The sequence below is a fragment of the Oryctolagus cuniculus genome, chromosome 21 (genome assembly GCF_964237555.1).
Source record: "Oryctolagus cuniculus chromosome 21, mOryCun1.1, whole genome shotgun sequence".
NCBI classification, from domain to species: Eukaryota; Metazoa; Chordata; class Mammalia; order Lagomorpha; family Leporidae; genus Oryctolagus; species Oryctolagus cuniculus.
Window position 1 is genome coordinate 9,074,274 of NC_091452.1, and position 24,050 is coordinate 9,098,323.

The window sequence follows — 24,050 nt, forward strand, 5'->3', positions numbered from 1 at the left end:
GGCCATCCTCCACTGCACTCCCGGGCCACAGCAGAGAGCTGGCCTGGAAGAGGGGCAGCTGGGACAGAATCCAGCGCCCCGACCGGGACTAGTACCTGGTGCCCCAATTGGGACTAGAACCCGGGGTGCCGGCGCTGCAGGCGGAGGATTAGCCAAGTGAGCCGCGGCGCCGGCCTCCATGCATCTTTCCATGCTCATCCTGGGCACCTGCTGCTTGTTCAGAAACTGCAGGCCTCCAGGGAATGCATGACTAATTTAGTCCTTGCCTTCCGGAGCCTACAGACGTGGGAACAGTTACTGAGTGATGCGGTAAGCACACTCCTGAAGGTCTGGAGAAACAGGGTGGAAAAAAACACAGTGTGCCTGCGGAAGGAGAGCAAACCTCCGCGCGCGGGGGGTGGGGGTGGGCTGTAAGAGTGAGTGGGATTCACCAGGCAAGGAGAGATGTTCCCGCCCTTGAGCACACAGGCAAAGGCCTGGACGCGAGAGCAGGTGCAGCGTTTTTCTGCTCCTGAGCCTTGGGAAGTGGCCAGAACCGAGCCAGTGCCTGCAGTGGACGGTCTAAGCAAGCTGCCCACACGGCAGCAACAGCAGGTCGTGTCCCCGCAACCACTACACGTGCCCTGTCAGGCTCCAAGGACACTGATCGTCTCGTTGAGCCCTCATACAAAATGTGGTGATGCCTTTGTGAGCCTGTAGGTGATTTCCTTGTGTGTCATGTAAATGTCGGCCTTGGTGTGGGAACAAATATTAAGTAAACTGAAAATGCAAATCAACCTCCAAATTTTTACTTCAAAATTTACTCCCCAATTCAGCAAATTTCCAATGACCTCAGAGGCACATTCCATTATTTTTTTTTTAAGATTTATTTCTTTATTTGAAAGTCAGAATTACACAGAGAGGAGAGGCAGAGAGAGAGAGAGAGAGAGAGAGAGAGAGGTCTTCCATCCACTGGTTCACTCTCTAGATGGCCGCGACGGCTGGTACTGTACCGATCCGAAGCCAGGAGCTAGGAGCTTCCTCCAGGTCTCCCATGCAGGTGCAGGGGCCCAAGGACTTGGCCCATCTTCTACCGCTTTCTCAGGCCATAGCAGAGAGCTGGATCGGAAGTGGAGCAATCAGGTCTCGAACCTCACCCATATGGATGCCGGCGCTTCAGGCCAGGGCATTAACCTGTTGCACCACAGCACCGGCCCCCACATTCCATATTTTCAAGACTTACTGCAAAGACTTCTTTCTTTAGACGCCTGTCTAGTTTGCTGTCTTCACAGCAGATCTGAAGTGACGCCCATAACGTCATAGGCTGTCTTGCCAACCTGATTTGGTCTGTCTTGATCCTCAGAAAGCTTTTTAACTATAGAAATCACATTTAAAAGCTTAAAGATTTTCATGTGAAAAATAGAATCTGCTTTAATTATTTCATTTTTTTCCCTAGCGCTTTTAATTTTAAACCTATAGGGAAGTTGAAAACAGTACAGTCATCTGACACCTTTCACCCAGGCTGACAATGAATGTGTTCCCATATTTGGATTGTCACTGTACACAGCGTCTACATGTATATGTATGTATGCCTGTCTATACACATGTAAATAGAATATGCTCGCGGATGTCTATTTTTTTTTTCTTGGACATTTTGAAAGTTTAGAAAAGGGGTAATGGACAGCCAGGTTAAGGAGCTGAGAGTTTACCTTGAGGGCACTGGCAACCATTAGTTTTAAATGGGGTTAGGATGCAGTTACATTTGTGGGGAATTCTTTTTTTTTTTCCCATTTTATTTGAAAGGCAGAGAGAGAGAGAGAGAGAGAGAGAGAGAGATCATCTGTATCCTGGCTGACTTCCCCAAACACCGTCAGCAGCTGGGGCTGGACCAGTTCACAGCTAGGAGCCCAGAATTTAATCTGGGTTTCTCTCCATGGGGGAAGGGACTCAAGTACTTGAACCATCACCTGCTGCCTCCTATGGTGCATTTTTTTTTTTTTAAGATTTATTTATTTGAAAGGCAGAGTCACAGAGAGGCAAAGGCAGAGAGAGAGAGATCTTCCAATTGCTGGTTTACTTCCCAAATTGCCACAATAGCCAGAGCTGGGCCTATCCAAAGCCAGGAGCCAGGAACTTCTTCTGGGTCTCCCACGCGGATACAGGGTCCCAAGCACTTGGGCCATCTTCTACTGCTTTCTCAGGACATAGCAGAAAGCTGGATCGGAAGTGGAGCAGCTGGGACTAGAACCAGTGCCCATATGGGATACTGGTGCTGCAGGCAGCAGCTTTACCTGCTACAGCACCGGCCCCCCAGGGTGCATATTAAGGAAGGAACCTGTTATCAGAAATGGAGCTGGGAGTCCAACCAGGCACTCCAGTGTGGCTGCAGGCATCCCAAGCATGTCGTAACCACTGTGCCCAGTACCTGCCCCAGATCTGCACTTGTGAAAGAGGACGGTGGCCAACGAGGGGAGGTTTCCAAAGAGACAAGAGACTGCTTAGGCTCTGTGGGGGGATGATGGCAGTGGGAATGGAGAGAGGCACGTGGAGATTTCCAGGAGGAAGAATTGACAGCACAGCGCAGCCGGAGGCGGGGCAGCTGGGCTGAGATGATGAAAGTCGCGGTGCATCCCAGCTGTCTAGCTCTAGCAGTCAGGGAGGGAGAGACGCTGAGGTCAGCTGGAGAGACGCACAGGTCAGACAGACTGTGACCCGTGCCTTCTTCCTGCACAGCCTCAGCCTCACCATGTGCACGCGGAGGCTTCTGCAGTTCCCGCTCCGCCGCTGGGCTTGGGGGGCAGCCTTCCTGAACCGCATCCAGTGCGGGCACCGGGGAGCCCGGCGATGGACACATTCCAGAGGGAGCGCCTACAAAGTGGTGATTTTTGACATGGGCGGAGTTCTCATTCCTTCGCCAGGGACAGTGGCTGCAGGTGAGCTCTGCGTCCTGTTTACTTTTTGGGTCTTGGGGATGGGAGGCGGGGGAGAGAGTGGGGAGTGGTTTAAAAAGTTAGAGAAGCTGGGACTGGCACTGTGGTGTAGTAGGCTAAGTGACCTCCTGCAGCACTGGCATCCCATGTGGGCGCTGGTTCATGTCCCAGCTGTACCTCTTCCAATCCAGCTCTCTGCTTACGGCCTGGGAAAGCAGTGGAAGATGACCCAAGTGCTTGGGCCCTTGCACCCACATGGGAGACCTAGAAGAAGCTCCTGGATCCTGGCTTCAGATCGGCCCAGTTTCAGCCATTGTGGCCATTTAGGGAGTGAACCAGTTGGTGGAAGACCTTTCTCTCTGTCTCTGCTGGTTTATTCCTCAGATGGCCAAAACAGCCAGGGCTGAGCCAGGCTGAAGTCAGGAGCCAGGAGCTTCTTCTGGGTCTCCCACGTGGGTAGCAAGGGCCCATAGCACTTGGACCATCATCTGTTGCTTTTCCCAAGCCATTAGCAGGGAGCTGGGTTGGAAGTGGGGCAGTTGGGACACAAACTGGTACCCACATGGGATGCCGGTGTCACAGGCAGCAGCTTAACCCGCTACCCCATGAACCAGCATCTTAATTGTTAGGCCAAATGCTCATGCCAAGTTTTCAGTTTTAAAAATTATGATTTATTTATTTGTAGGATTTATTTGAAAGGCAGAGAGACAGTGAGAAAGAAAGACACAGGCAGACAGCGATCTCCCGTCTGCTGATTCATTCCCCAGCTGCCCACAATGGCCCGAGCTGGGCCAGGTTGAAGCCAGGAGCCAGAAACTCTGTTTAGGTCTGCCACATGGGCAGCAAGGATTCAAGCACTTAAACCTTCATCTGCTGCCTCCCAGGGCGCACATTGGCAGGAAGGTAGAATGGAGAGCGGAGCCAGGACTCACACCCAGGCACTCCGGTCTGGGATGGGATGTGGGCGTCCCAAGTGGTGGCTTAACCAGCTGTGCCGCAGCACCCACCCCCAGCTCCTGTATGCATTTCACGGTCTAGTCCTTTTATTACAAGCAGTGCTGCACAAAGAGCCTTGTACCTAATCTTTGCTTACTTTCTATGTGTGAAAAAAATTCCTGGAAGTGAAATTACTGCACCAAATACATATGCATCTAAGATTTTGACGGAAGGTGCCAAATTGCTCTCCGTAGAGGTAGTGATAGTTCAGGCTGCCGTCAGCAGTGGATGGGAGTGCCAGTTTCTTCCATGCTCGCCAACTCAGGGACTGTCGAAAAGGCTACACATGTTAGATTGGCTCCAAAATTAAAGAAGTTTTTTTTTTATTGAGTTTTAATGTATTTATTCTAAAGTCAGAAATAGAAAGAGATTTCCATCTCCTGGTTCACTCCTCAATGCCCACAACAGCTGGGTCTGAGCCAGGCCAAAGCCAGGAGCCAGGAATTCCATCCAGGTCTCCTACACGGTGGCAAGGACCCAAGTACTTGAGCTGTCATCTGCTGCCTCCTGGGGTGTACTATCAGCAGGAAGTTGGATCAGGAGCTGAGTAGCCAGGTCTTCAACTAGGCACTGGATATCAGGTGCAGGCATCCTGAGTGGTATCTTAACCACTGTGCCAGTGCCCACCCATGGAGTGAGTTTTAAATGTCTTTCTAGTCTCAATGACCATGCGCTAGGTTGTTGTTGTTGTTTAAGATTTTAGTTATTTATTTGAGAGGTAGAGTTACAGTCAAAGAGAGGCAGAGAGAAAGGTCTTCCTTCCATTGGTTCACTCCCCAAATAGTCGCAATGGCCAGAGTTGCGCCAATCCAAAGCCAGGAGCCAGGCGCTTTTTCCCAGTCTCCCATGTAAGTGCAGGGGCCCAAGGACCTGGGCCATCCTTCACTGCTTTCCCAGGCCACAGCAGAGAGCTGGATTGGAAGAGAAGCAGCTGGGACTAGAACCAGCGCCCATATGGGATGCCGGCGCCTCAGACAGAGGATTAACCTACTGAGCCACAGTGCTGACCTCAATGCACTAGGTTGTTAACGTTGGTTATTTCTGAGGAGTGGGATTGCTTGCCATTTTACGTTCTTTGAAATATTTTCAATGCACAGGCACCACTTTATCAGAAAAACAACAAAAATATTTTCATGTCAAAATAAAAGACGTGTAAAATGCACAAGTAGTATATCTTAGGTAAATTGTATAATTATGAGTGCTCTGTATATATGTTATATAATACATATGTGTGTGCATATATGTGTACGCATATGCAGGCGTGTGTGTGTGTGTGTGTGTGTGTGTTGTCCCCAGCAGTTGTATTACAGAAAGAAAAACAACCTTGTACAGGAAAAATACAACGCTGTTCAGATGCTCCAAGTGTCATACAAATGCTGATCCATCCGCTGCCCTAACTTTTCATGGGTAGAAATTTTCTTCCTGGGGCTGGTGTTGAGGCACAGCAGTGCAAGCTGCCACCTGTGATGCCAGCACCCCATATTAGAACACCAGCTTGAGTCCCAGCTGCTCCACTTCTGACCTACTTCCCCGCTCATGTGCCTGGGAAAGCAGCGGCAGATGGCCCAAGTGCTTTGGCCCCTCTCACCCAAGTGGGAGACCCAGATGGAATTTCTGCCTCCTGTCCTCTGCTTGGCCCAGCCCCAGCCACTGTGGCCATTGCCTTGCCTCTCCTCGCCTCAGCCCTCCCTTAAAAACAGATAATTCTTTACAAAGAAAAGAAGCTTTCCTCTCAATTACGCGGCGAGAGCACTGTCAACAGGGGTTTCAGAGTTGCCGAGGTTCAGCGCAGTGTTCAGAGGAGAGCTGGATTTGGGGTTTGGGGGTGCTGTCAGATTCTGGCTGTTTCCTCCTGCGTCTCCCTCATGACGAGAGGCCCAGGGAGGAGATGCATTGCTTGGCATCCAGAGCCGTCTCATCACCTTGTTCTTCCTTGGGGACTCTGAGGCTGAGACTTGGCCTTGCATGAACTTCTTCAAGGTCCCCTCGTCACACACACTCCCCCCCCGGCACCATGGTAATTCCCCAGGAATCGGCGCGGCCATTCCCCCAAGCTCCCCAAACCTCACCCATTGTCTGTTTTACTTCCTACAGAATGGGAGGTTCAGAACCGTATCCCTTCTGGAACGGTACTGAAGGCCTTGGTCAGAGGTGGTGAAACCGGGCCCTGGATGAGATTTATGAGAGGAGAGATAACGAGAGAGGATTTCTTACAAGAATTTGGGAACTGCTGCTCTGAAATGGTGAGTGATAAACCTTCCTCTGCTTCTGAGTCATTTTGCCTTCAGTAGTGGTCGCAACATGTATCCTAAGCTAGTTAGACTGAAAATAAAGTGAAAACTTAATCCATTATGTGTTTCTAAACTATTTTTTAAAAAATTATTTATGTACCTAAAAGGCAGAGTTACAGAGAGAGAAGGGGAGAGACAGTAAGATCCTGCATCCACTGGGTCATTCCCCAAATGGCCACAATGACTGGGACTGGACCAGACCGAAGCCAGGAGCTTCTTCTGAGTCCCCCACAGGGATACAGGGGCCCAAACACTTGGGTCTTCTTCGGGGCTTTCTCAGGTGCATTCGCAGGTAGATGGATTGGAAGTGGAACAGCTGGGGCTTGAACCATCACCTGTGTGGGATACTAGCATTGCAGACATGGCTTAACTCACTGCACCAGACCATCAGCCCCTAAGCAATTTTTTCCACTCCTATGTACTCAACTTTAACTTTTATAAGAAGTAAAAACATTATGAGGCCAGCACTGTGGTGTAGTGGGTTAAGCCGCCACCTGCAATGCTCGCGTCCTCCATGGGAGATGATTCAAGTCCCAGCTGCTCCACTTCCAGTCCAGCTCCCTGCTAATGTTCCTGGGGAAGCCCTACAAGAAGGCCCAAGTACTTGGGCCCCTACACCCATTTGGGGACCCAGAAGAAGCTCCTGGCTCCTGTCTTTGGTCTGGCCCAGCCCTAGCCATTATGGCCATTTGGGGAGTGAACCAGTGATGGAGGATTTCTCTGTCTGTCTCTCCTCCTCTCTATATAACTGCCTTTCAAATAAAATAAATAAATCTTTTTAAAAAGTAAAAATATTCTTCATTAAGCCTCTCTAGGAAGCAAATGCTTCTGGCTTTGGCAGAATCTTTCTTGGGAGTGGGCATGTGGCTTAGTGGTTAAGACGCCTGTCTCCCATATTAGAGCCCCTGAGTTCAACACTTGGCTGCTGATGGAGACCCTGGGAGGCAGTGGTGACGGCTCCAGTAGCTGGGTTCCTGCCACTCACGCAGGAGAGCTGGGTTGGGTTCTTGGCTCCTCCTGTTGGCCCCAGCCTAGGGCCACTGTCGTTGGTCATTTGTGGAGTGAACCAGCAGATGGGAGCTTGCTGTCTCTCTCTCACTCAAATGAATAAAAATATTTTTAAAAACTTACTTAAAGGAATAATAATATTGAGCATTTTCTCTGTGCCATGCAGCATTTCATATCCCTTATACTAACTTGTAACTCTCATTCTATTAAAATATAATTGAAAGTGCGAGAGACAGTGCATGGGTGGGTGGCAGTGATGGCTGCACAGCGATGTGACTGCTTAGTACTGCTGAGTTTGTACCCTGCAAACGGTTGAACTATAAATTTTATGTTATTTTCCACATAGAAAATAGCAACAGAAATGTTAAAACATTATGCTAAGTGAAAGAAACTAGTCAAAAAGGACCACGTATTGTCTGATTCCATTTGTGTGCAATGTTCAGAGTAGGCAGATCTATAGAGACAGAAAGGAGGTTCATGGTTTTCTGTGTCTGGGGTGTGAGAGGGGAAGGCAGAGTGACTGCTGACGAGTATGAGTTTCTCTTTAGAGTAACAAGAAAAGTTTCTAAAATTGATTGTGGTGATGGTTGCAAAACTTTGTGACTATACCATTGAACAGTACACTTCAAATAGGTGAACTGTATGATTTGTTAATTATATTCAGTTAATCTATGATAAAATGTACATATATATTTTATATATAATAAAAGGAATAATATTGAATATTTTTACTGTGCTGTGCATTGTTCCAAGCTATGCTGTGATAAAATATGTGTATATATGTATGTATTTATATTTTGTGTGTCTATGTGTTTATATATGTTTGTGTATATATGTACATATTTATATATGTGTGTTTATGTGAATGATTATGTGTGTTTATATATGTGTATGTATATATATGTATGTGTGTGTGTTTATATAAAACAGTAGTCTTGCCTTCGCATGTTTTGAAACATGATCAAATACGAGCATTGAAAACCTATCTAGGGTGGAGGAGTTGTGGCTCAGCAGATCAAGCCATTGCTCGGGGTGCCTCATCCCACACTGGAGTGCGGGTTTGAGATCTGCCTCCATTTCTAATCCAGCGTCGCACCAGTGTGCACCCTGGGAGGCGGTAGGAGTGATGACTCAGGTCCTGAGCCCCTGCCACACACAGAGGGGACCCAGGCGGATTCCGGATTCCTGCTTCCTGCTTCAGCCTGGCCCAGCGCCAGCTGTGAAGTAGCAGATGGAGGATCTCTGTCTCTGCACTCTGCCTTTCAAATAGATAAATAAACAAAAATAAACTGCTTGATAACCGCACATATTGAATGTAAAACAAAAGAAAATTGATGAGAAACTAAAATTCATAACGGTGCTGCTGAGGCACTACAAAATCAGTAAGTGCTTTCTGGATCATTAAAAGTCAAATGACATCTGCCTTCCTACACTTCTGTTGTTTACCGTACCCTGCAGTGTTCTGACTTTTAAAATATTATCAATCCATGAGTGGAATCAGGAACTCATTTACCGCAAGCATTAGCTCGCTCTCTGCTGGGAACTCGAAGTCACTATTCCAGGTTCGCATGCAGAGTCAGCACAGGATTGAGAGACAGCTCCTCTGGGCAGCAGGCCGCGACCAGGACTCCTCCAACCAGAAGGCCGTGGGAAGCCAGGGGTCAGTGCTATTCCGTTGGTTATGAGTAGTTCTCACTCTTTTCATTTTCATTTTCATTTGAAAGGCAGAGACAGCTCCCTTGCCTCTGTTGTTTCTCTCTCCAAATGCCTACAGGATTGGACCAGGCCGAAGCGAGGAGCCTGGAACTCCCTCCAGGTCTTCCATGTGGGTGGTGGGGACCCAAGTGCTTAAGCCATTACTGCTGCCTCCAGGGTGGTGCACTAGCAGAGAGCTGGACGGGAAGCAGAAGAGCCAGGATTCGAACCAGGCACTCTGACGTGGCTTGCAGGCGTCCCCAGAGGGCACTTACGTGCTGCACCAGACCCCAGCCCTGTCTCTCACTCTCAGTGACTGCTCTCCCCTCCCTGTTCCTAGGCAAAGGCTTCGGTACCTGTGGCCTCGTTTTTCTCTCTGCTGACCAGCGAGCGGGTGGCGAAGCAGTTCCCAGTGATGACGGAGGCCATTGCTCGGATCCGGGCTAGAGGCCTTCAGACTGCAGTCCTGAGCAACAATTTTTATCTTCCCGATGGGAAAAGCTTTTTTCCCCTGGACCGGAGTCAGTTTGATGTGGTGAGCTTGAGATGATCCAGAAGCACTAACACGGGCTCTGTGGGATTGCCCCAGGATGCCCCATCAAATCCTGCATGGGACTGGTAACTGATTGGAGACCCCGTACATTCCCAAGTTCAACCTTAAGTTTCACATAGCACAAGCACCTCCATCAGCCCCCTATCTTTCCATCTGAAGATTTAATTATTTGTTTATTGATTTGAAAGGCAGAGAGAAGGAGAGACAGAGTAGGAAGCTGGTGGTGTGGAGTGGTTGGAACTCAGAGCAGGCACTCTGATACGGGACGTGCGTGCCCCAAGTTGTAGTTTGGCCTGCTGTGCCACAGTGCCCACCCCTGGCCTCGCTTCTTAGTGGGTCCTCTGACCTTTTCTCTTTTAAGAGCACCTATGGGACCCTCCACTCATTATATCTGCCATATTCGTCCCTAGACCGGTACTGTCCCTGAGCCTGACCTACTTCCCTGCTGCACTGCACCACGTGCTGCATGTGAGCACACCAGCTTCGACACCCAGGTCACCATCTTGACTTCTGAAATGCGTCCCCGTGTCTCGCATCTCAGAGCAGTGATGAGTTCCCCAGGGCCTGCAAGGCCCAGCTGGGCAGGGGGCTTCCGGGGCCTTCCAGAATTGCTTGGATCACGAGGAGCCTTCCTCACCGCAATGTTCCAGGCAGATGGGAAACCTCTCCCCGGATGGAGCGAGAGCCATGTAGAGCCTTGGACGCACTAGGCGAAATGCCCCTGAGAACCTGAGTGCTGTGCGTTTTAGTGACAGAGCCCCTTTCTGTTTCTCTGTATCCATGGGAACAGCAGTTTGGTTTCACTCCAGAAAGTGGTGTGTTCCCTGCCTCCATAGTCCTAAGTCTGTTCTTACGTGAGTGTCCCTCGTTGGACCACTAGGTTCCAGTAGAGGTGTCCACTTCTGCCTGCCCTCCACTGTCACCTTGGAGTTTGTCCAGAAGGTTCCCCTTGAGCGGTCTGGAGCGTAGAGGCCTGGCCATGTGAATTTAGGGACAGCGCCACAGGGGACCTGCTCCTGCTGTGCTGGCAGGGCGAGAGCTCCCTCCCTCGAGGCAGCAAGGGGCCTGTGGACCCGCCTGTGATTCTCTCGTCTCATGACCTCTGGCAGGTCCCTGATAAACCAAGACTGTTTTTATCTCATACCTATTTGGGCAAATGCTGGCCTTGCTCCTACAGTTCCTGGTTGGCCAACAAAGTGATAGAAACTTTAACAGGCACATGCCATACCGTGCAAACTAGAAGAGCAGGAGGTGTCCAGGGGTCTCATCAAGCACATCCTGCCTCTCCACAGCCTGCAACGTAGCTTACCTGGTGAGGGGAGCTGTCTACAGGCGGCTCTGGGGCCCGTTCCCCCAGTTCCCGCCCCTTCCCATCGCTAGCCTCAACCACGGATGGGGTCTGAGCCGTCCCTTTCTCTTTAGGGAACCTTCTTTGTCTCTAGCATATCCCAGGTCTTAGCAGACCAGGAAGGATAAGGAGAAAGGTGCAGTTGGTGCAGGACATTTATTTCCCTGACAGAGCAGTTCCTACCCAACCCAGAATACAAGTGTGGAGTGGTGGGAGGGGCCCTTGCTTTTGTCCTTGGCCTTGGAGAGCTTGGATCATTCAGGGTGAGTCAGGGATTTAGTTCTATTCCTAGGGCCGTGCAGAGGGTACTGGTAACTGGTATATATGATGGGCTTGGACCCAGTTTATAGGTGATTAAGCCCCAGGGAGAGTGTCAGAGGACTTCTAGGGGGGTCTCTAGATTAGAGAGAGCCTGAGGCCAAGGCAGCTTTTATGGAGTTCTAACCTCCCCAGCCCCCTGGTTCCAGATCACATGCGGCTGTCAGGTACAGGACTCTGTGAGCATGAAAGGAATTGGTGGTCCTTGAGGTGTGAGCCATCCCAGGGGATTTATCTGTATTGACAGTTCATTGTTTACCCTCTGCAATAAACATCAAGGTTGAGTTTATTTTGTAGCACTAAACAGGGCCTTCTTTCCGTAGAGCTGAAATGCTGTCTTGCTTCTGCACATGGCATTAGCAAAACACTCTGTCTTTTTGGAACTCACTCAAGTTTCCCCACAACCACTCCAGTAGATAAGATGGCTGTTATTATTCCCATTTTACTGATGGTGAAACTGAGGCCTTTTGCGTCTTGGCTGTTGGCACACGTCACAGTGTCTGAACCAGAACTCTGGTTTCCTGAGCTTGGCCCAGGTTGTAACCTAGTATTTCCCTGTCACTCAGCGTAAGCAGGCACCATCATGTTATATCATGATACTCTCACCGTTACCTGTTACAGCAAATTTCAGCTGTCTTCCTTCCGAAACCACAGCAATGTGCATGCGCAGAGAGAGTGTGTGGGAGCTCCAGCTGTAGCACCCAGGCTCACTCCTGCCCCGTCCGCCTGCCTGCCTGCCCGCCCGCAGGTCGTGGAATCTTGCCTGGAGGGCATCAGTAAGCCAGACCCTCGGATCTACCAGCTGTGCTTGCAGCGGCTGGGCCTGCAGCCCTCCGAGTCCATCTTCCTTGACGATCTCGGACAAAATCTAAAAGCAGCAGCCAGCCTTGGTATCCACACCGTGAAGGTAACAGGTCACTATTTTTTGAACTGCTGTCTTTGTGCCAGACATTAATACAACCATTTCTATGCAGTCTGTTTTGTTTTGTTTTTTAGATTTATTTATTTATTTGAAAGGCAGACTTCCAGAGGGAGGGAGGGAGGGACGGAGAGGGAGAGGGAGAGGGAGAGGGAGAGGGAGAGAGAGATCTTCCATCCACTGGTTTGCTCTCCAAATGGCTGTAACAGCCAGAGCTGGGACGGGCCAAAGCCAGCAGCCAGGAACTTGAGTTTCCCATGTGGGTGCAGTGGCCCAAGGACTTGGGCCGTCTTTTGCTGCTTTTCCATTAGCAGCCATTAGCAGAGAGCTGGACGGGAAGTAGAGCAGTCAGGACCTGAACTGGGATGCCGGCATCACAGGCGGCCGCTTCACCTGCGACACCACAATGCTGGCCCCTCTATGCAGTCTTTTTTATGTTCATCATTGTAGTTCTCCTTAGTGACTGCCCCCAAGTTTCCATGGTCGCGTTCTATGAACTGTGAAACGTATGTGACTAGCTATGGGTTGTATTTTCTACGGAAAGCAAGACAAAAGTGTAGTAAGAAGGCATTCAGAGAAAAGAGACCCACAAGCAGGCGAATGGCAGCCCAGGGCGTTGGCGCCCTCCAGCCTATCCTGATGCCGCTGTTCCGGTGACCAGCAGCTACAGCTGCCCAGGCCACCCGGGGCCATGGCTGTGCGGCCCAGGAAGCCCCGTGAGGGGCTCCTGTGTTGGGGTTTTCATTACTGAGCTGAGGGCCTGTAGGGACAGAGCCCACACTGCAGCCTAGGCGCCCCGTGCGTGAGCGTGTGCCGTGGAGCCTGCAGCAGCACGCTTTCCCGCTCAGCGTGGTCAGAGGTTGAAGGAGGGGGACCTCATCCTACGGCTTCCTCCTCAGCTGAACATCCTGCTCCGGCCCTTCCTCAGGGAACTGGCTCCTCAGACGCTGCCTCCTAAAGGACTGCGCTCGCTGGGACCCACGTGTGGCACAGGTTAGGCCACTGCCTGCGATGCCAGCACCCCACGTCTGAGCTCATCTGGGCTGCTCTGCTTCTGACCCAGCCCCCTGCTCACGTGCCTGGGAAAGCGGCAAAGGCCAGCCTAACTGTGTGGGTCCCTGCCACACACATGGGAGACCCAGATGAAGTTCTGGGCTCCTCACTCAGCCTGGCCTGGCCTTGGCCTTGTGGTAATTCGGGGAATGAGTCAGCAGATGGAAGATCTCTCTCTCTCTCTCTGTTTCATCACCTTTTAAATAAATAAATCTTTAAAAAAAAAAAAAAAACACAGAAAAAGGGCCGGCGCTGTGGTGTAGTATGTTAACCCTCCGCCTGCAGCACCGGCATCCCATATGGGCACCAGTTCTAGTCCCGGCTGCTCCTCTTCTGATCCAGCCCTCTGCTGTGGCCAGGGAAAGTAGTAGAAGATGGCCCAGGTCTTTGAGCCCCTGTACGTGCGTGAGAGAGCCAGAGGAAGCTCCTGGCTCCTGGCTTCGGATCGGCACAGCTCCGGCCACTGTGGCCATTTGAGGGGTGAACCAGAAGATGGAAGACCTCTCTTTCTGTCTCTCCCTCTCACTGTCTGTGACGCTACCTCTCAAATAAATAAAAACAAAAACAAAAAACAGAAGCCAAAACCCAGCAAGTACCCGCACAGAGAACCAGCGCAGAGACGGCAGGGTGGCTGTGGTCCACGTCAGTCTTCTCTCTGAAACCAGGTCCGGGACCCGGAGACTGCAGTGCAGGAATTAGAAGCGCTGCTGGGCTTCCCTCTGCGGCCGGGTGTCCGGGACACTCGTCCCGTGAGGAGGACGATGGAGATTCCCAAAGGGCCCCTGGAGAAGTACCTCAGAGACTTGCTGGGGACCCAGAGCACAGCAGGTGGGTGCGGTTTGTATGCTGGCAGCTGTCTCCGGGGCGAGGCTTTCGTCCTGGTTCTCACTTTCCGACCCTGATGGAAAACACCAGAAACAAAGGGGCTGTGTGTGAGGACCACAGCCACGGGGCCCAGCGCATCTGAGTGCTGCTTTCAGTTTGGCCTCGGCAAAGGCATCGAGCTCCTTCCCCGTGCACCTGCACAGGGCCGTCGTCCCCTGCCGTCCACTGGGGAGCGCGGCACGGACTGTAGCACGCGCACAGGGCGTCTGTTTCTGCTGGCTTGAGAAGGCAACTGCCAGGGTGCACAGCACCCTCTCCTTCTTCACATGACATCTGCAGAAACACAGGTGCCTGGGAGCCTTTGCAGAGAGCTCTGCCTGGAGAGGAGGGCCCCCTCATCCACCTGACCCTTACAAGGGGCTTTATTCGTGCAGTCCATGTTCCCTTGTTTTCCAGTGGCTGGGCTCTCGGTCGCTGAGACTCCGCCCAGGCCGACTCAGGCAAAGTCTGGGCGTGTTACAAAGCTGGGTGAATTCGGTTCACCTCTGCCAGGAGCCCGCAAGGGGCCACAGAATCCGGCCTGCAGGGTGGGGAATGGCCTCATGGGAGAGCGGCCTGGCCCAGCCTGAAGGGCTCTGCACGGCTCCTTTCAGCTGTCACATCAGTGTCAGGCGTGGCTTGGCCCAGTCCAGGTGAGTGACACGCAAGGGCCCTTCTCATCCTGAGGCTTGAAGTGTTCCCCATGGCCAGGCGGGTTGCCCTGGCTGTGCTGTGCTGACAGCCAACATGCCACTGTTCCCGGAGCAGGAGTTGGCAGGGAGGACAAAACCGGATGCCAGCACGGCTTGAGAATAGGATTGTCAAGCGGGTGGCCTTTGCCACACACAGTGGCAGCATGGGATGGTGGACCCCGCTGGCCTGGGTGGACACGCTTGTCTTGCACTGCACGCCAGATGAGGATTTCTTAGGTCCCAAACGCGGACTCTGGAGAGAATGTCTGTCCAGGCGGGTCCTGCAGGTCTGCTTTTGAGTTTTCTTTGTTTGCAAACTTGCAGGTCCCCTGGAACTCCTCCAGTTTGATCACGGACAGTCCAATCCAACTTACTACATCCGGCTGCACGGCCACCAGCTGGTCCTGAGGAAGAAGCCCCCAGGGACACTCCTGCCCTCTGCCCATGCAATTGAGAGGGAGTTCAGGTAAATGGCAGCACACTGTCTGCTCCCCACAGCCCGGACAGTGCACACGCTCAGCCCTGAGGTGACAGCCAGCCCCGTGCAGAGGGGCCCTGCAGGGTTCAGAATGACAACCTGCACCTGCGTGAGCTACTTCCGAGCCTTTCTCTAGGGGCCCTCTACATAGCAGGAGTGTGAAAGACCCCAAAACTAAGGCCCCAACTGTTTCCTGTGCATCTGGCTTCTGAACTCTGAGTATTCCCAGAGTACCAAGGAGTTCTGAAGTGCTCTAATGAAATTTTAAAAATCCAAGAGGGGCCAGTGTTTGGTGCAGTGGTTAAAACACTGCTTGGGACACCGTGTCTCTGTCAAGAGTGCCTGGGTTCAAGTCCTGGCTCCTCCTCCAACCCCAGCTTCCTGCTGATGTGCACTGTGGGAGGCAGCATGAGGTGGCTCAAGTCCCTGGGTTCCTGCACCCATGTGAGAGACCTGGATTGAGTTCCTAGCTCCTGGCTTTGGCCAGGCCCAGCCCTGGCCGTTAAAGGCATTTGGAGAGTCCATCAGTGAATGAGAGATTTCTCTGCCTTTCAAATTAAAAATGAAAAGAAAGAAATAAAAATTTAGTTAAATCCCAAAATGCACATAATTTCCATTGTAAAAAAACAAGATGTTCATTTGAAGATGAAACATGACATAGGATCTGCTTATAAAATGCCAGTGTAAGTGTGAGCTATTCTAGAAAACAACATGATACAACCAGAATGAGCTTCCTTTTAGACCTGTTAGTTCCAATTCTATTGCTATATCTTAAATAATTCTAAATAGGAAAAAAAGCTTTATGCATTAATATGTTTACTGTGGTGTTGTTATTCATAATAATAAAAAGCAGGGGTGGGGAACCTTTTTTCTGCCAACAGCCATTTGGATATTTATAACATCATTCACTGGCCATACAGAATTATCCGCTTAGAAGTTAGCTCGTTGTAGCATAGTGGGTAAAGGCAGTACCTGTGATGCCAGCATCCCATATGAGTCCTGGCTACTCCACTTCCAATCTAGCTCTCTACTAATGCACCTGGGAAAGCAGCAGAGTATAGTCCAAGTCCCGTGTACCTGGAAGAAGCTCCCAGTTCCTGGCTTTAGATCGGCCCAGCTCCAGCCATTGTAGCCATTTGTGGCATGGATCCAGCAAATAGAAGATCTCTCTGTAACTCTACCAAAAATTTAGCCTGCTGGGTCCAGCATTGTGGCATAGCGGGTAAGATTGTCACCTGTGATACCAGCATCTGATATCAGTCCCCGTTTGTGTCCCGGCTGCTCCACTCTGATGCAGCTCCCTGCTAATAGCCTGGGAAAAACAGTGAAAGATGGCCCAAATATTTGGGCCCCTGCTACCCACATGGGAGACCCGGATGAAGCTCCTGGCTCCTGGTTTGGACCTGGCTCAATACTAGCCGTTGTAGCCATCTGGGGAATGAACCAATGGAGGCAAGTGTTTCTCTTTCTCTTTCTCTCTCTCTCTCTCTCTCTCTCTCTCTTTTTCAAAGAAATAAAGAAATTTTTTTAAAAAGTAGCCTGCTATAGATTTATTGAATTTCAAGTTCTGCCTGTGGTTGCCTTGGCAGGGCTAGACCTTATGCAGGTACAGTCTCCACCCCTGCAAGGTACAGTGACCAGGAGATGAATACGTGAACCCTGGCACATCTACTTGTTGCAACAAGTACCACTTCATGATGGGGTTGTGTCCTGAGAAATGCATTGAGTGATTTCAGCACACATTCTTCAGTGTACTTACACACACCTAGATGCTGCAGATCAATCACTCAACATGATCTCTGGTTTTAAAAACACTTATTTATTTGAAAGAGAGCAACAGAAAGAGGGAGAGACACACAGAGAAATCTACCACCTAATCGTTCATTCCCCAAGTGCCCGCAACAGGGAGGGCTGTGGCGGCCAAAGCCACGAGCTGGGAATTGCATCTGTGGGTCTCCCATGTAGACAGCAGAGACCCGAGGACTTGGGCCATCTTCTGCTATCTTCCCGAGCACATTAGCAGAGAGCTGGATCAAAAGCAGAGGAGCCAGGCGAGGGGTGGCTTGGCATTGTGGTGCAGCTGGCTAAGCCACTGCTCATGACACCAGCAGCCCACACTGGAGCTGCTCTGCTTCTGTTCCAGCTCCCTGCTAATGTGCCACGGAAGGCAGTGGAAGAAGGCTGAGGTACACGGGCCCCTGCCACCCACATGGGAGACCAGGATGGAGTTCTTGGCTCCTGGCTTTCGCGGGCATATTGGAGAGTGAACCAGCAGGTGGAAGATCTCTCCTCCCTCTCCCTCTTTCTCTATTCTGCCTTTCAAAATAAATTTAATAAAAGAAAAATCCGAGGAGTCGGGACTTCAACTGGCCCTCCAGTATGGGGTGTGAGCACCTTCATCAGGGGCTTAATCCACTGCAGCACAACACCTGCCCAACCTCTTTTGTAAAAAGTGTTTTATTTATTTTATATATATATAATATATTAATTATATATAAATACTATATATAATAATTGATATATAAATATTATATATATATATAAATAAATAAAAGAGAGATCCCTTCCACTGTTGCCCACAACAGCAAGACATGGGATAGGGCCAAACCTGTGAGCCAGGTACTTAATTGACTCTTAATCCCCTTTTCCAGGACTTTTTGAAGTAGACGTGTAGTCGTGTTTTAACTATTTTTAAACACAGTTGTGCACAGGGAGCAGGTGCTTGACCTAGTATTTGAGATGCCCGTGTCCTGTAGTAGACCGCTTGGGTTTGATTTCTGGCTCCAGCTCCTGACTCCAGCTTCCTGCCAGCTCAGAGCCTGGGAGGCAGTGGTGATGGGGCAGGCAATTGGGCTCCACACAGGCAAGAACCTGGATAGAGTTCCTGGTTCCCAGCTTCAGCCCGTCCAGTCCTTGCCTTTGTGGGCATCTGAGGAGTAAACCAGTGAATGGAACTTTCTCTCTCTCTCTCTCTCTCTCTCTCTCTGTCCACTGCCCCCCACCATGTTGTTTCTCAAATAAAAAGATGAATAAATCTTCATTTTTCTAATATTAGCATTTAAAGACACAAATTTCTTTCTAAGCAGTTCTTTAGCGGCAGCCCACAAATGTTGACATTTTGTGTTGGTGGTGGTGTTGTTCCAGTTTGAAATCTTCCCTAATTCTCCTGTGATTTCCTTTTTGATCCCTGGATCACATAGAAATGTTATTAAATTTCCAAATATTTGGGTACTAAATTTTTTGTAGATATCATGCATTAATGATTTCTAGCTTAATTCTGTTGTGGTCTGGGGACTATTGGATAAGATCCCCGTATTTGTTGAAATTTATTGAGACATAGTTCCTGGGCCAGCGTGCGACTGATCTTGGTGAATGCCTTGCGTGCACTTGTCATAGTACGTGCTCCGCAGTTGTCCACCAAGTGTGGTAGAGGTGTCCTTAGGCCCGGTTGGTTGGTAGTGCCATTCAGACCCGTGTCTTTTAGATCTACCTTCGTCTAATTCCATCATTACTGAGACGGGTGTTGAAATCTAAACTTTGATTGTAGATTTGCCCATTTCTTTACTTTTGATCATTTTCTTGAAAAAAAAAAAAAAGATTTATTTATTGGGGCCAGCACTATGGCGCAGTGGGTTAGCCATGGCCTGTAGCACCGGCATCCCATATAGGCTCAGGTTCAAGTCCCAGCTGTTCCACTTCCTATCCAGCTCCCTGCTGATGTGCTTGGGAAAGCAGTGGAGGATGACTCAAGTGCTTGGACCCCTGCACCCATGTGGGAGACCTGTAAGAAGCTCCTGGCTCCTGGCTTTGGCCTGACCAAGCCCCAGTCATTGTGGTCATTTGGGGGAGAGACGGAAAATCTCTGTGTGTCTCTCTCTCTTTCTCTAACTCCACCTTTAAAGTAAATAAATCTTTAAAAAAATTATTTATTTGAAAAGCAGTTACAGAGGTGTGTATGTGGAGGGGAGGGATCTTCCATCCACTGGTTCACTCCCCCATTGGACATATAACAGTCAGCACTGGGCCAAGCCCAAGCCAAGAGTTTCCTCCAGGTCTCCCTCCCCCTGGGCAGGGGCCCAAGCAGTTGGGCCATCTCCCACTGCTTTTCTCTGACTATTAGCAGGTCTCGAACTGCTGCCCATATGGGATGCTGGCATCACAGGCAGCAGCCTTGCCTACTACAGCACAACACCAGCCCCACTTCACGTATTTTAAAGCCCCGTTGTCAGGCACATGTACATTTATGATTGTAATATCTTCCTGATGTATTGAATTCATTGTTGCATCATTTGGAAATACCTCTTTGTCTCTGGTAATACTCTGTCTTAAAGTGTACTTTACCTGATGCTACAGGTGGCCTTGCCAACTGCATGCTGGTTGCCTTTCCATTCTTTTTGTGTGTTTATATCCAAGTTTGTCTCTTGTAGACACCATAGAGTTAGGTTGTGCTTTTCTATCAGCCTTGACAATTCTGTCATTTCTTGAAATGTTTATTTATCCGAGAGGCACAGAGAGAGAGAGAGAGAACTGCCTTCCTAGTTTACTCCCCAAATGCCCACAGTGACAAGAACTGGGCCAGGGCCAAAGCCGGGAGCCAACACACAATCCAGGTTGCCCACAGGCAGCCACGTGAGCCGTCAGTGCTGCATGTCAGGGCTGCAGTGCAGGATCGGAGTCAGAGCCAGAGCTGGGGATCGAGCCAGGCATTCTGGTGTGGGACACAGGCGTCTTCTCTGACATTGATGGGAACTGTAAGCTGTTAAATTCAGTGTAACTAGTAGTACATTTGATGTAGGTATGTGGTTTTGCCATTTGTTTGTTGTTCCATATGATTTTTTTTTTTAAGATTAATTTATTTGAAAGGCAGAGTGACAGAGGGAGAGGGAAAGGGAGAAAGGCAGGGAGAGAAAGATCTTCCACCTGCTGATTCACTCCCCAGATGGCCGCAGTGGCAGGGGCTTGGCTAGGCCAGAGCCAGGAGCCCCGAATGCCACCTGGTCTCCCACATGGGTGTCAGGGACCCAAGCACCTGGACCATGGTTTGCTGCTTTCCCAATCGGGTCTCCAACTGGCACTCTTGCAGGGGTGCCAACGTCACAAGCACTGGCTTAGCCTGCTGCACCACAGTGCTGGCCCCTAGTTTTTAAGTCAGAGAAGTAATTTCTAGAAAATCTCACCAGTTCACCCAGGAGTCATACTCGTTTTCTTTCTTTTTTATGCTTGTTTTCATCTGCTATGGCAGGGTGATGAAAGCCCTTGCAAGTGCTGGAGTACCCGTGCCGAAGGTGCTTGACCTCTGTGAAGATTCAAGGTAAAGCGCAGCCTGGTTTTGCCACCGCACAGCCACGCTAGGAGAGCAAAGTCCATGAGCGAGCTCAGGTTCCGCCTGTGAGAGTAAAGGCGGGGGGCGGGGGAGCTGTACTTTGGAAATTATATTCATTAAATAAAAGTTTAAAAAAAAAAAAAGAGTAAAGGCAGACCAGGTAGAAGAGGCACCTTGCAGCTGCCGCCCTCGGAGGCTCTCGGATCTCCAAGCTGTCCCGAAAGATGTGGATGCCTGCTTCTGTGAGAGCTGGTAGAAAACAGTCCTGTCTTTAACATTTAAAACCTGGAGATCCATCTAGTTTCATGTTGCATATTTTTGTTTATTTTTTATGGCGGTCTTTTTTTATAGAAAGTTTTTATTTAATAAATATAAATTTCATAGGAATGGCGGTCTTGTAGTTTAAAAGCAGTTCAGCTTTTTTACTTTAATCACATGCTTTTTAAGTCTGATTTTTGTCCAGTTTTTTAATTATGAAAATTTTGAAGCATACAGGAAAGATAAAAGAAGACAAAATTTTACAATTTGAGCCTTATCTGAATTAAAATAGCATTAATATTTGCCACACTTGCTTTCTGTGTATGTATGTGTATGTATGTGTTTAGTGTACTTAGGAAATAATGTTTTTGGATGAAATTTTAAGTTGCTAAAAGCCTGCATCTCTTAAGAATACAGACATTTTCTTTCATAACCACAACACCACTATTGCACCTAACACAATTAATAATAATTTAATAATATTTAATACCTAGCCCCTGCTTAGATTCCCCCAGTTATCCCAGGAATGTCTTCTATAACTTCCCATCAGGATAAACATTTGCAGTGGTGTACTTTTCAAGACAACGTTTCAGGGTGGTGAACTGACATCTAGACATGACCACGGTCATTAATGACACATCCAGGGGCCACCCTAATGCTGCCAGGCCGTGTGTGTGCCACACGAGCCACCAATCACCCTACAGCAGTAACACCCTACAGAGGGACATCTGTGGGCCCCTCACTGGCAGCAGACGCCATGCCCGGCACCCCTGTGTATTTGCTCCCTGAGTTCTTACAACTGCCCTTGGAAGAGGCTTTCAAGTATCTCAGGGCCATGTTGCTAGCCAAGGGCAGAGGTGGGAGTTGCACCTGCTGCCCTCTTACTGCAAAGCCCCTCTGCCAACCATGCTGCTTCCCACATTGTCACACTTAGCCTGTGCCCATGGCTTCTACAGATGAACCAAAGAAGAGAGAGGCATGCCTGTAGGGAGCACAGACGGGGTGTGGAGGGGGATCAGCTGAGCGAGGCTCAGTGCCCTGCACATTTGTGCAGAGGATAAAGGAGACGTGCAGCGCGCCGGGTGTGAGCTCACCAGCGTGCAGACTCTGCACACAGCAATGCTGTGACCATCCGCCCACCTCAGAGTGAGCTGAGCCCCTGAGACACCCTGCCTGTGTCCCTGCCAGTGTCATCGGGACCCCCTTCTATCTGATGGAGTACTGCCCCGGCCACGTCTACAAAGACCCCTCGCTGCCAGGCCTGGAGCCCAGCCGGAGGAGAGCCATATACACTGCCATGAACAGAGTCCTGTGCAAAATCCACAGCGTGGACCCCCAGGCCGCCGGCCTGGAAGACTACGGGAAGCGAGGTGAGCCAGAGCCGCGTGTCTCTGTTGGTTGCCTCCTCCCTGGCGGCTCTGCTCCCAGGCCGGGAATGGCCTCGGGACCAGCGCCCCGAGCGCTGGCCGGAAGCAGGGTGGACTTGGCTCCCTCCGAGGAAATCCAGTTGAATGTTAACGGAGCTGTTGCTTAAGTGGACATTTTATCCTGGACAGATCCTTCCCTGGACTGTAACTTTCATCTCGCTAAACCGTTTTCCATTTTTCTTTCTTCTGCTGGTCAAAGGTGTTTAAGACACATTCTTCTCCATTCCTACCCTTTCCCCTGAATATTCTTTTCTGCAGGGATTTTTAAATGCCACTCTGGCAGCCTGTTTTGTTTTTTGTGCTCACATACTTTGTTTCTGCCTTTTTCTAGTTTTTAATATCAGAGTTCCAGTTCTTCATCTTTGTCAGCATTTGCTGACAAAGGGTTTTCCCTCCCCCCTCTTTTTTTTTTTTTTTTTTTTTTGACAGGCAGAGTGGATAGTGAGAGAGAGAGAGAGAGAGAGAAAGGTCTTCCTTTGCCGCTGGTTCACCCTCCAATGGCCACCGCGGCCGGCGCACCGCGCTGATCCGATGGCAGGAGCCAGGTGCTTCTCCTGGTCTCCCATGGGGTGCAGGGCCCAAGCACTTGGGCCATCCTCCACTGCGCTCCCTGGCCACAGCAGAGAGCTGGCCTGGAAGAGGGGCAACCGGGACAGAATCCGGTGGCCCAACCAGGACTAGAACCCGGTGTGCCGGCGCCGCAAGGCGGAGGATTAGCCTAGTGAGCCGCGGCGCCGGCCCCCCCTTTTTTTTTTAAAGTCGGGTTAATTGAGGTTGACTCAGTCTCCGGGTTTTGACAAACGCATACGCGGTTTCATAACCACCGCCACAGGTCTGTGTGTTTGTATGAGGAAACTTTTGCCTGAGCCAAAGATTCCGCTTCTGCGAAAGGCGATCTGACCGTCGACCAGGGTGGGCTCCTGGCCACAGGGAAGAGATCTCTCAGCTAAGCTGTGTTTGCTTCCTCCGCTGCTTGTGACCCAACGTGTGTGTGTTCTCCAGGATCTTATCAAAGGTCGCGCTGTGCGTGCGATGTCCGTCAGCTTCCCCACACATTTCTGCCCTGGGATGGAAGTTCCCCCTCTCCACGGGCACCTGGTCTGAGCCCCTAGACTCGCAGACTCGAGGGGGCCCTCGCTGCCCACACCTCCTCCGAGCACAGCCACGGCGTGTTCTGATACGACGCTTGCAGCACCCGATTCCTGAAAACAGTTCCCCTATGGGACAGGACTCTTCGAGTTGCAAATTTCAGAAACCCAGTCCAAACTGGCCGAGTTCGAATTTTGAACTTGACTGGCCGTCACGACTGAAAGGTGCAGGAATCAGGCCTTGGGGCCTGCAGGACCTGCGGGCTGTCGTTCTCAGTTTCTCTCTTCTCAGCTCTTCTTTTGGTTTCATTTTCAGATCCTCATTTGGTTCAGTGGTGTGGGCCGCCAGGTTCAAACCCAGGGCAAAGAGAAACCCGGGTGGGGTCATGGGCCCCGCTGGGTGCCAGCAACTGGCCAGGGGGTGCAGTGATCTGAGCGGTCCTGGGTTCCCATTCTGTAAATCCAGGGAGGGGGTGTCAGCCACACCAAGACAGTTTCTCCAGAGGAAATCTCACTGTGCAAAGCTTAGGTGCCACACTCAGCAAACTGAAAATGCAGGATGCCTCGTTGGGGCTGAATTCCAGATAAACAATGAATAATTTGTTTTCTTGGACACATGATCTGAATTCCCAAAACCAACAGCTTTAAGGATTTAGTGATAACTTACAACCTAACAGGCTTGCCAACTTCCTCCTCAAATTGAGGGGCTCCTCGCCGTGCCCCCTTCCTAGTGCAGCAGGTCCGTAGTAAGCCACTGCCCACAGGTACCAACTCAGCGGGCTTCCCTCCACTGTGGTGGTCCCCTCAGGAAGTGCTTACACTAACCTGTG

At 50.3% G+C, this 24,050-nt stretch overlaps 1 protein-coding gene across 4 annotated transcripts in view; it reads left to right on the forward strand.

The window, feature by feature from the left end:
• ACAD10 (acyl-CoA dehydrogenase family member 10) overlaps positions 1 to 24,050 on the forward strand; it is a 47,404-nt gene that overhangs the window by 2,051 nt on the left and 21,303 nt on the right. For 2 of the 4 annotated variants that reach the window (XM_051826814.2, XM_051826816.2), the window contains exons 2-9: positions 2,713 to 2,912; positions 6,000 to 6,148; positions 9,240 to 9,434; positions 11,867 to 12,025; positions 13,756 to 13,918; positions 14,971 to 15,112; positions 20,367 to 20,435; positions 21,894 to 22,075. In XM_051826814.2, coding sequence (XP_051682774.2) covers positions 2,726 to 2,912; positions 6,000 to 6,148; positions 9,240 to 9,434; positions 11,867 to 12,025; positions 13,756 to 13,918; positions 14,971 to 15,112; positions 20,367 to 20,435; positions 21,894 to 22,075 — 1,246 coding nt within the window. In that variant the 5' untranslated portion in view covers positions 2,713 to 2,725. Of the gene's footprint in view, positions 1 to 1,435; positions 1,562 to 2,712; positions 2,913 to 5,999; positions 6,149 to 9,239; positions 9,435 to 11,866; positions 12,026 to 13,755; positions 13,919 to 14,970; positions 15,113 to 20,366; positions 20,436 to 21,893; positions 22,076 to 24,050 lie in introns of all 4 variants that reach the window. The other 2 variants (XM_051826813.2, XM_070066219.1) reach the window with 2 other exon arrangements.